The sequence below is a fragment of the Amborella trichopoda genome, chromosome 9, assembly GCF_054954075.1.
Source record: "Amborella trichopoda isolate Santa Cruz 75 chromosome 9, AtrichopodaSantaCruz75HAP2 v2.0, whole genome shotgun sequence".
NCBI classification, from domain to species: Eukaryota; Viridiplantae; Streptophyta; class Magnoliopsida; order Amborellales; family Amborellaceae; genus Amborella; species Amborella trichopoda.
Window position 1 is genome coordinate 55,259,485 of NC_142344.1, and position 12,342 is coordinate 55,271,826.

Below are 12,342 nucleotides of genomic sequence, written 5' to 3' on the forward strand. Positions count from 1 at the left end.
TTTCATAGAATTTGGATTGCTTGGTGGCATATATGATCTATAAAGCCAGACTGGCCCTAAAAAACTGTAGCTTGGGCCACAAAATGAGTTCCGAGGCCGGGTGTGGCCAAGACCAAGACAGGGCCAGCCCAGCCCTGCCCAACCCTTGCTCCTTTATATATACTAAATTTTACCGGGCCCGGCCACAAGTAGGCAAAATACCAAATGTCCTTGGTTTCTAAGGATTTGCAATCTTGACTATGGGTAATTCAATAACTTTTTAATTTGAAAAGCACTTGTATAAAATCAAATTTAAAAAAAAAAAAAAAAACAGTGAGCAATACACCTATTCGGATTTGCCAAAATTTTGAATATTCAAAATTTTGTTTTGTCAAGAAAGTTTTAGTTTGCAACTTTGCATTAGCCAAGTTTCTTTTCTTGTAAATATCCTTCTCATATAGTGCTCTGCAGTCTTGCAAGCAACAAGCTGGCAAAAAACCAAGGATTTAAATCTTGGACAAAAACTCTCTCTCTCCTAGCAAAAGAAAAAAAAGCATTCAAATCCTGGACATAAGCTCTCTCTCTCTCCCCCCGACCCCACCACCCTCCCCCCCAACCAAAACAAAAAGCAAAAACCAGGGACACCAAACGGACCCCTGAATCACAGGCTTGAGTCCCCTTTTTCCATGATGAAATGAATCGATACTAATGTTCACATTGAAATGAATTGATACTAACATCGACATTTAAACTAACTTAAAATTAAAAATAATCGATACAAATATCCACATTTAAACAAATTTAAAATTAAAAATCGAGAAAAAATAATCAATATAGAGTGTTGAAGGTAAGGAAGGTGGCTGCAATTGAAGCAACACAAATCACTAGAGAGGGAAGAAGAGTAACGTTCAAAAGCTTGTCCTGGCCTAAGTAACCGGCTAATGTTATTGTAGCATCCGCCACTACTCTTGCCAATGTCCCTGCCTCTGTAGAGAGAAGGCCGCCATTGTACGTTCCCCTTGCAAGCCTTGATGGCATTACTCGAGAAAGAAGATTTAAATTCACACCTGAAAGGGAAAAAAACACTTTATGGGATGCTAAATGGAACAGCTATGGAAGCTTTTAGTGAGAGAAACGATTAAGGACATATCTCCAGCATAGAATGATGGAAAGGATGAAGATGACACAGCAGGGCGCATGAGCATGCCAAATGATCACCTGGGCAAGTGTAGCTCACTGGCTGGCAGCCCAATGTTTGCTTGTATTTTGTAATTCAAGTATTGTAACTGGGGTCTATATAAAATTATAAACCCCAGGCCCAGACCCTTAAGGGGCATATGTAGCAGTATATCCTTGTAACTGTAAAGAGCTTGAATAAAATTGGGCCACGGCCCTTTTAAACGGCGGCGTCGCTAGTGTGTATGTGCTTGTTCATGAATGGTGTCGGGCATAGAGGCTAAATTTGGCTCCAAGAAGGCCAGGCTTGTGATATAAGGCCGTAGGGTGTAGCCAGAAAAAAAAAAAAAAAAAAGATAGTGCCCTGTGACTTCCAGCTTCGCACAGCAGCTTCCAGGTCCCAAAAAGTTGCACCCTTCTCTCTCTCTCTCTCTCTCTCTCTCTCTCTCTCTTATGAATAATAAATTACGCTCAGCAGAGTTCATAGAAACAAAAATATTCAAACAGAAAACCTCTGCACAATTTCAAGTATTTTGTTTGCATCACAACATACTTGCATTATACGAATGGATTCCATCATGATCCAATAGCTTAACATAGCTAAGTAGTATCAGATTCCTGTGTGTGTGTGTGAGTTTGAGAGAGAGATAGAGGTCTTGCCTTCGAGGACTGTGTAGGGGAAACAGGGGAGTCAGAGAGAGAGAGAGAGAAAGAGAGGACTTACTTTCGAGGATTATGGGTGGGTGGGTGGGGTGTGTGTGTGTGTTAGAGAGAGAGAGAGAGAGATGGATGGAGGTGTCTTACCTTCGAGGACTTCGCAAGCTACAAATGTGAGAAGTGCTGAAGAGACATATTGTACAACAGTGTAGGGGTTTATGACATGGAAGCTGAAAACTATACCCACCAATACAAGAAATTCTGATGCAAGCAGAATTTGCCTGAAAAATAAATCCATCAAGAAAACTGTATAAGACACCTGCAGATTAGAAAGCACTAAAATGGCAATAATCAATAAAACTGGCATTGAATGCACGAGCCTGTTCTCATCAGTTGCAACCTAAACAACTGACAAAATATATCCATATACTTATTAATATCCAATGAAATATCTGAAAACTTATTTATGATTATGATATCTATTGGTATCCATATACTTATTAATATCCGATGAAATATCTGAGAACTTATATTTGATTATGCATATCTATTGGCAATTTAATAAGGGACTTTAGGGCAAGTCTGGACGGACCACTTGTTCTTGAGTAAGTGCCCTTGTCAAGTTCCCTTAATCAAGAACCAAGGAAAAATATGTTTTCTTTAGTAAATTTGTCTGTGAATTTCAGCTCTCAGCAGCATTTTTTCAAATACACAGGGATCAGAAATGAGGCTTTTTATTGCACAGGTTGGAGTCCCTATGATTGTTTAATGATTAGAGTAAATACTTCTACTCATGATTAGTGGCCTTAAGGCATATCATTTGTTGACGACCAAATTTTTCCAAGTAGAGTAGCTTAGAGGCACCGACCCGTACTTCCTTTATTTCTTATTTTTTGTATTTTTTTATTGTTAAAGAAACATCACTTATTTAAGTATGAATGTCAAGTATATTCCATGTACCGCAAGATGCGCAAATGAACAGGTACTCCATATCAATAATTGACGCCCTCATTTCACTGTATTAAAATTTGAAGTACATAACTTTCTAGGAATTGCCTGGAAATGCCATCTCTCATTAAAGTATCCACTGCTTCATCGGACTCCCTCCGAGAGTGATAGAAGGAGATCCTCAAATTGTCAATAATTTCAAAAACTTCTTCAAAAATGTTTGCTAGGCACCATGCCCGTTCCACCCTTCTATTGCACCAAAAAAAGTTCAGGATAGGCTACCGTTAGGAATTAAATCCTTTTTTCTTTCAGATTCGTCATTGTGGTGGTTGAGATTATCAACCGGCAAAATTTTAGATCCAAAATCCATCTTTAAGATGAATTTTGTTAGTGGCACCGCATTTGACTAGGTATGTCAGCTGACATGCAACAACCATAGCTATTATAGATACCCGAGATGCTAATGGTGAACATATGAAGGACCTATGGAAATCACTGTTTAAATACTTGATCATGACACTCAGGACTCACCCCAGTCAACTCGGCTTAGACACAAATTCTAGAGACTTATCTGAGAACCAAATCCTAAGATATTTAGGTAAAAATTCGGCCACAAGTCCCAATCTGGAATTAAAACTTTGATAAAAAACATCATTTCATAACTATGAATAGCTGTCTGAGATAAGATGAGGCAGTGTAATCTAGTTCATCTAAAGTTTCAGTTATTCCAGTAAGATTTGAAACTCCAGCACGTAATCAGATAAATAGTGTGCGTTTACTTTTATGCATGCTATGGTTTTGTGCACTTCAGCTCTAAGTCTGTGGTCAATGTAGGCATAGATCTTATATATCTGCCCCACCTAGATTAATTACTTCTACCTTATGTCAAACATAACAATAGGTTAGTTCAAACCACTACAGTGCAGAAATAGAGAACCAGCTCAGAGCATTCCTGAAATCGAAAAGCATTAACCAATACAGAGATGATTTTAAATAACAATCGATTCATAAGCTCAGATAATCAAAATGCATTGGTTATTATAAAAGAATCTAAGAAGACTTGCTAAGCTCTCACTCGATATCCCCAAATCATATTTGCATGTGTCTCATTTTTGTACTCATAACAATCATCATAGCTAGGAATTGGGCTTGGGCTTGAGTGCTTAGCAGTTGGCGCCAAGCAATGCTACATCTCAAGTTCGATTCCTACCACAGAACTACCCAAACAAGAAAAAAACATCATAGCTATTAATAAGGGTATTACCCTTAATAACAATCAATTCATAAGGTCAGACAATCAAAATGCATTGATTATTATAAAAGAAGCTAAGAAGACTTGCTAAGCTCTCACTCAATCTCCCCAAATCATATTTGCATATTTGTGTCATTTTTTACTCATAACAATCATCACAGCTAGGAATTGGGCTTGGGCTTGGGCTTGAGTGGTTAGCAGTGATGTCAAGCAATGCTATATGTCAAGTTCGATTCCTACCACTGAATTATCTAAAAAAAAAACAACAATCATCATAGCTATTAATAAGGGTATAGCCCTCGATAGAGCGCAACGGCGGAACATGATTTGTATAGTGGATCCCAAATAGTTGGGATAAGGCTCGGATGATGATGACCAATCATGATAGCTATGAATGAGCAATACATATTTGGAAAACATGCAGAAAATAGAACTTTGGGCCAAGTAACGTATAATTTTACCTGTCCTCAAACATGTTGCTAATATAGTTTCCAACTACAGCGTTTACTGGCAAAACTGTACAGCCGAGACATGCAAGAAAAATTGACACTGCACCAGTCGACCAACGAAAGTAGTACGCCGTTATGACACTTGATTCAGAGAGCAATATCTCCATCGCATATTTGAGCATGAAATAAATCAATAGTTGAACCTGAAAGAATAACATAGTCCAAAAATGAGGACCAGTATCCATGTTATTGAACAAAACCAATAGTAGTTTAGGCTGATCCATGTTATTGAACAAAATCAAAAGTAGTATAGGCCTCTTAACTAACATAAATGAACTGAAAAATTTTAGAATTGGTTTCTCTATTTTTTGGAATATTTCTTTTGGAATGGTCCAACTGGTTGGACTGGTTTGGACCAGAAAACCCCAAACCAGTTAGACAACAAGTCCAGTATCTATGACTAACATTGAGAACCATACTCTTGTAATAGATTAGGATAAGAAACAAGGTATGCTACTACCTTCAGGATTTTCTTGGTAACCTTGGCCAGCATTTTTTACAAGAGGAATTCAGTACTTTCCCCAATGTACTAAACTAAATCCTTATGAAATACAAGAATGGTTTTCTAAGGAATAATACATTAAAATAGAGAAATTAGGAGAAATGCCAAATTCCTAGAGTCAAAACTTACCTTTTTGGTAAGGATGCATATTACCTTTAACATTTTCAAGAAATATTATTCCAACCCTTAACACAATTCGTAACCCAACCATAATTAGGGATTTTATGTAGTTATATTTATTAAATTTGGGTGCTTTGTTGAATGAAGAACACATATGGTTGCTAGAAATCATTTGATTAAGACCAAGCCATTTACCAAAAGGTTGGCAAGAAGGGGACCAAAGGAGAAAACACTATTGCATTATGGAAATTGCATTACGGAAAAAGTCTATATAAAGCCGAGGCTCTAAACAATCAAATTAGAGCCCACCTCAAAAAGTTCACTAGAAGAGGTTGTTTTGATGCCCAAATATCCTCAAATTGATCATCTTGACATCATGATGTATGGAAATAAGAAAAAAATGGATTTCAAGTTTTGGAAATAGTGCATCTTGTAACGCATTTTTGAACCATCAATTTTCAAGATTTTCAAGTTTTCATAGATATGCTTGATCTACAGTATTGTTTAAGATTAAATTTTATAATTAAAGATGAAAATATATGTCAAGGCTATCACAGATTTCCAGTATTGAAACCATATTTCTCGACACTATTTGAAGGTGCGCTTTATTTTGATTGTTTAGAGCCTCGGCTCTATACAAACTGCACCCTTGCATTATTGGCAAAAAGAATCTAGTTGATTGAGAGGATAGCTAAGACCTTCACTGATTGTGTAAGCAGTCTATATGCTGACATAATTGAGGTTACTGGCTTGTGTGATTCTTCTGAAGCTTCCTCACTACCGTCTACATCTTGGTCTCCATCTTCATCTTGCAATTTTTGTTCGATGGATGAGCTTAAAAGAAGAGGTTGAGAAAGACCATCTTCTAGCCTAGCATTCGTAACAGATCCTATCACCCAACAGATCAATCCATTAATGCATGAGATCAACAACTTTATACACATATTTTCCACATTATAATTTCACAGTATGTCCCACATCTATCAATAAAATATTTTGTTAAGAGTATTTTCTGGAATTCAGTAGAATGTTAAGATAAAAGAGATTAATTAATGGAAACAACAGAGCATTAGCTAAGTCCATATGATCTTCCTAAAAAGTGAAAAGCAAAAAAATTTGACAAATCAAAACAACCTAAAATACCATCGTATCTTTTCTTTATTATTAAAAAAATATAGGTTTTGACAATGGAATTGAAAACTCAACAGGAAAATGGCATACCATTATCAGTATTTGCTTCCTGCTCTGTGTGTTCCTGATCTGTGTCACGAATGGGCTCCTTGAATGACACCCATACCCATATCAAATAGACAAACCATAAAAATGCCATCACCCATCCTGGCAAAGTGTCCTCATTGATAGTGAGTTTGTAAATTTTGAAGTTAGTTTGAAGAACTCCCGCAAGGGCAGGACCGACTGCCATCCCGAGAGCACTGGCACTCACAAATGCTGCAGAAGCTTGCATTCGAGTTTTTGCTGGCACACAATCACTAATATAACGGCGATTAACGGCTCTTGCAGAGCCCAAACTGCAATACGCCCACAGAATTGTATCAGCACATAAAGTCACACACTGAGTATAATTATCTTATTTGTACAAAATAATATTATTTTTCATTTTGCAAGTTACTGCCCACCTAGCACTTTCAGGACCCATTAGCCCCAAATCACCTAGGGCAACCTAGTACTTTTAATTGATCGTTAAATGCATGGTTCAATCAACCTATCAATGATATGGAACAAGGCAAGTCAATTTGTTCTTCATTGCTCAAGTGTGGGATGATCAAAGGCCCCTAAGATGTCATCCATCCACATGATGTTCTTGCTGCCTTGCACAAGCATGATCTAGTGTGGTGGTGTTTTTATAGCTGCACTTAAGGCGACTCAATTTTTTCACTTTAATTAGTTTTCGCATGTGAACTGAATCGTCAGCCTAGAGGGAAACTGGTGCGTGAAGACGAAGTTCAACCATTCACACCAAGATGTTAAAAAGGAATCATCTATTACAACCAAAAGATGGTTTACGGTATTAGTGATAGAAACATGGTGGCCTCTTTCATTTTCCAGAAAAAAGGGTAGAAGACTCCTTTCAATGAACTAAATAAGGCAACTTGTAGTCAACATTCTAGATTCTCTAACAATACTATCTCCAGCATGTATGATCCAGAGTTCCTTGACAGAAATAACCCAACATATTAACACAATTTGACACTTAAGGTAACAGGTTATTGGCATTCTCTTCTGAATTATGTCCCTCAATCATTGACTCACAATAACTATAAAGAGTACAGTCTCTATCGAGAATCTCCTTTAATCTAACACATGAGAGATGTTAAACAGCCTATTAAGATGAGGAACAAAATAGAAAACAGAATAAGTGAGTTGTATGGAATATCTTACCCACAAAACAAACGTCCAATCAGAAGAACCGTTAATGAATCAAGATCATATGCCAATGCGTACAATGTATTGCCGATGAGAAGAACGATGCTGCTAAATATCAGCGGCCTGAAGTATGACTTATTTGACCATGCGCTAAAATAAACTGAAGAGAACACCTGAGCAACAGCCATCGACCCAATTACAATACCACAAACAGTTGCGGCAGCTCCGAGGCTGATTGAGTAGTTGTCAGCTGTTGGGACAATGATATATGTATTAACCATATAAAGGAAAGTGTTCACCAAGTTAAGAACAAGAGACATAAAATGGTAACTTTCTTCAGCTGCCTGATCCTCAGATGGTGTTGCAGGCAACTCTTCTTGAACAATAAGTGCATGGTGTCCTAAGAAATGAAGGAAGTTTGTTGAGTGTGTCAACCTATCTACAGCAGCTTTTATTGAATCAATAACAGGATCCTGCACCCACATTTGAATTTGCTCAATGAGAGAACCCCACTTCTTCAAAATAAGAAACAAGAAAGAGAACTTTGGTTCTTCAAATCAGAACAAGATAGACAAGGACATTCTCACGATATTACGCACAAAGGAGGTGAATATAAACTGAATTTCAAACCTTAATCGTCGCAGCAGGCTGATCATAAATAGATAAGTAGCTCCCTTGGCGATCCTGAAGATCTGCAAGATTACGTGACAATGCACCCACAACAGCTCCAATACCCTGTACAACCAGCACTAAATCGAATCACTTTACAGTACCATGCCTGTTACATTTCAAGAAATATAGCTACTTTAACATCTACATTTTGCTTTTCTAGAGTTATATACATCACTGACAAGTTCACAACAATGCCAAAACATATTCAGATAAAGCATGGCATGCAAAACTCCTCTTCAAGATAGGAAGAGGGTAAAAGAGAATATAGCTTAGAACAGCGACGAGATTAAAGGTTCTACATAATAGATCATCAAGAGTTGGAGACATTACCACATGCTTGAACACTTGTTGTAGCTGTGAATATGGATGATCTGAACGAGTTGTCACGTAGTAATCAGTGAATCTATAACCGAAGCGTTTATCGAATTTCTTCAATATTTTCCTCAAACCAATTGCATTGATTTCTACAAAGTATAGAAGCTTGAGAAGATCTTTGCCTACTTCTCTGTATGCTTCACGCAATTCACACACCTGAGCAATATCTGGTTCTTGCAACAATTTCTCGCGCCATTCTCCTAATTTTTCAATCCTGCTTGCAATAAGCCCTTGTTGCTCCAACAAGAACAGAACAATCTTCTCAATCTGATATGACCAACAAGAAGAAAAACACATCTTCCATGAATAGAGTGAACTTCAAATGATAAAATTGAAAGATCACCTCCATCCATACAATTAATACGCCAATTAGAATCCTTTCAAAACTGGATTTAAACCAATTGCATTACCAAAGTCCATGCATATTCATCAGATCACTTAGGCATATTATAACCACTATGATACTATTAAGTCAAGTAAATGCTCAAAATCTGCATAAGAACAGAGTGATTAAAGTACATACTCAGGCTCAGACTTGCTAGGGTCCCAACTCCCAAGCCCAAGTCACCAGGTTGGACTTGGCTGAGGCAGAATAAGACTAGGCTGGCACTGTGAAAATTTAAAAGAACTACCAAAATAATGTGAGACTCGTGTGAGTCCCTGGTTCCTTGCTTGGGACCGATCTTTTGAAAAACTGGAAATTGAGAATGATTATCAAAATTCAGACAGAGATAAGTGCTCCGAGAATGCCTAGGAATCCCAACTAAATGTTATCCCTCATGAACAAATTTATTAAGAGAAGTAAACTTTGAGCATCAAGTTTGCATAGGAAAGCATGATAGAGGTAACTACAGTTGAATATTCAAATCTAGAAAAAAGGCATTGAAACTGCAACAAATTTTAAATAAGCAGTACAGCTTGTTGCATAAATAATTACATTAAGCAAGAATTTGCTTTCACTAACCTGGTAATCCAGCATTCTTGAGAACTCTTTGAGTACATGGCGACGGTTTTCTGCCCCTGCTTGAATCTGTTGAGTAAACTGTTTGACCTTCTTCTTCATTAATTTGTAATTGATGTAGTACCTAAAAAAACCCAATTTGCATATCCATAGTTAGATACTCACTAAATAGTAATATATTTTCAGCAGTAAGCTGTTAAAAAATTGGAATAAAATGAACATTTAACATTTAAATCAGTCCATTCCAGCTGAGTCTGTGTAGATCATATGAGATTGAGGGGCAAAAAGTAGATCGAGGATTGAATGTCCCATATGATAGTGCAACAACAATTTATTGGATAAAAAATGATCTTCAGGATAAAACAAAGTTAATTTGGTTGGCATTTCTTTGTAAAAGAAAGAAAACAAAAACTAATTTGAAATAAGATTAAATGGCCACTGCAAACCTCTTTTGGCTTCAAACTCATTCATAGAAGCTTGCAATCAGAGTAACAAATTCTATATTACTTTCAAGCAACACATACAATGACGATGAAAAGGGAACAGCTTCCATTCTAGTGCAATAACAATAGTGATGCATTAGATAAAATTCCATCTTCTTTTGCAACACTAGAACCAATTAGCCGAAACAAGCTTCTTCTAGCATGGATTTCTAATGCATATATTATTTATTCTTTGAAGCTAGACTTTCTAACAAAAACCAATAGACACGTTCAAAACTTCTAGCCCTCTTAAAGTTAAAGAAAATGGGAGGACTAGTGACTCAGCAATTAAAATTCAATTCATACAATAAGAGAGAACAAAACTCACCTCTGCCATTCTGGATATTGTCGTTCCTTTAATTTCTTCCCAAATGCAACCATCTTACAGATCAATGAACTGAGGCTTTCGAAAAAGAAAAATTATAGCACTGAAAAGAAGAAAAAAAAAATTTGTTCAAATAATCATGACAAAAACAACGCATAACAGCTAGTAGCGTTAATTAATATATTGTGCACCAAAAAATCAAAGAAATACTCAACTGTAATACAAATGGATGAAACAAATTACATATGCATTTCAAATGCATTTTGACATGTCATATGCACATATGCATACATGCGTATGCAATACATATGAACATGTATGTTTCTATAGGAAAACATATGTTTCTATAGGAAAACATAGGCACACAAAAAAGTACTCATGCACATACATGCATATATCTATTTACATTCACATGAGTGTCTATGGTTTTTGGCTGGTGTCGACATACACCAAGCACAAGACACTCATGTCTGGCACAATAGAAAGTTAAAAACTTTTGGTTAATATTCTTCATTTAGATCTCAATCATCAAAATTATTTTAGGTCACCTTCAAAAAGTCCAATTTTAGGGTTGCTCTTTTTGACACTCATATCCATGTCAAATGTATTCCTGACACTCATATCCGTGTCAAATGTATTCCTCACCCGGCTCAGCTTCGTAACATAGGCAAAAATGAAAAGTAAAAGAGAAGATAGTGAGTTTCTTTCCAAAACTACGACCATCATGGAGTAAGGTAGGATTAGGATTCATTTCTCATTTCTCATTCGTCCGCCTGCATGTTTTCCATTTCTCCATGAATTCTCCCTTTCTCAGTTGAATTTCAGCACAAAAAGTAATTCATTTCCACGTAAATGATCTAGAAAACGAGCAGAGAAATTTAAGGGGGAGGGAAGAGAAGAGCTAAAGATAAAACTTTCGGACAAATTTTATGATAAACTTCGACAATTCATGAAACCAAGTAAAACTATACACCAACAAATCAATCCAAAGACTTCACTCACCAACCACAGGCGTTACCTCCTTGAGCTCTGAATCATTGAATGCTCCAAGCTTAGATGACCATCAACAAACGTCTCAATTAAGGAGGCAAAAAACTGAAACCAAAAAAAAAACTCATTTCAGAGATCAAACAAACATTATTCGTCTCGAACAGCAAACAAATCACACAACAAAACACAATAAAAATAAATAACAAAATAATAAAAAATGCCAGCCTATTAAGCTCGCTAAAACTCATCATTTTCTCCATTCCTGAGTTCAAAAACACACCTGAAACCCTAATTTTTTAACCCCCTAAGGTTTGCAGGTTCTCAAACGAGAATCACGCCTGGAGAATGTATGAGGATTTGAGCTCAAATGGCGAAGAGATTCAGACAAAAAGGCCTGGATCAAAGCCTGTTTTTTAAATAGTTAACAAGAAGGATCTCCATATCTATATATATATAATTCCTGGAGATAATTCCTGGAGATATAATTATTATGAATTAATGATATAAGCCCGGGAAATATGATAATTATGAATTAATGATTTCACCGAAAATATAAATACATATTCGAATTTAGATTTAAGAATATACCCCGTTTTAACAAAAGAGCTTTTATTTAAAGAGAAATATTCAAAATATTTTTTTTTTGAGAAATACTCAGATCAATAGAAAGTGCTCCCTAGGGATCAAACTGTACACTGCTCTTTAGGCCGAATGGGACAAACTAATGCATAGGAATTTTCTTAGATATAAAATTTTAGGATCCACTCTAGAGTCTTCTATGAGCATTTTCAGCAGGAAGAGAATTAGATTTTGAGTTTTTAAATGCTTAAATATGAAATTTGGATAATCTTTATTCAATATTGGGGAATTATTCTCTCTAGGAGCATATGAAATTTATAGCTCTAAAATTGATGTAGATCGAGTAGATCCATAATTATTTAATTTTTAAAAATAGACGGTCTAGATGATGTGTTGCAAAATACAGTATTTTGATACTCGAAATAGTTTC

The 12,342-nt window shown here is 36.3% G+C and overlaps 1 protein-coding gene across 2 annotated transcripts; it reads right to left on the reverse strand.

Annotated features, from left to right (window-relative positions):
• Positions 1-706: 706 nt before the first annotated feature.
• LOC18447795 (Major Facilitator Superfamily with SPX (SYG1/Pho81/XPR1) domain-containing protein) lies at positions 707-11,770 on the reverse strand. Of its 2 annotated transcripts, none has more exons than XM_088846023.1 (12): positions 11,614-11,770; positions 11,362-11,438; positions 10,347-10,446; positions 9,540-9,660; positions 8,531-8,842; positions 8,159-8,263; positions 7,544-8,001; positions 6,365-6,672; positions 5,842-6,032; positions 4,474-4,664; positions 1,960-2,093; positions 707-1,046 (listed from the first exon to the last, which is right to left on the reverse strand). In XM_088846023.1, the coding sequence occupies exons 3-12, from the start codon at positions 10,397-10,399 to the stop codon at positions 808-810; spliced, it is 2,112 nt and encodes a 703-aa protein (XP_088702149.1). In that variant the 5' UTR covers positions 10,400-10,446; positions 11,362-11,438; positions 11,614-11,770; the 3' UTR covers positions 707-807. The 2 variants fall into 2 exon arrangements, with proteins under 2 accessions (XP_088702149.1, XP_088702148.1); XM_088846022.1 differs by having other exon boundaries at positions 11,346-11,438.
• Positions 11,771-12,342: the final 572 nt, after the last annotated feature.

What these genes read in the sequence shown, in the direction of transcription:
- LOC18447795 (XM_088846023.1), bottom strand. Translation starts at nt 10,399, where the DNA reads ATGGTTGCATTTGGGAAGAAATTAAAGGAACGACAATATCCAGAATGG. An exon ending in CAAGAATGCTGGATTACCAG is followed by an intron (nt 8,843 to 9,539) that starts GTTAGTGAAAGC and finishes TGGTCATATCAG; the next exon opens with ATTGAGAAGATTGTTCTGTT. An exon ending in AGCCTGCTGCGACGATTAAG is followed by an intron (nt 8,002 to 8,158) that starts GTTTGAAATTCA and finishes ATGTGGGTGCAG; the next exon opens with GATCCTGTTATTGATTCAAT.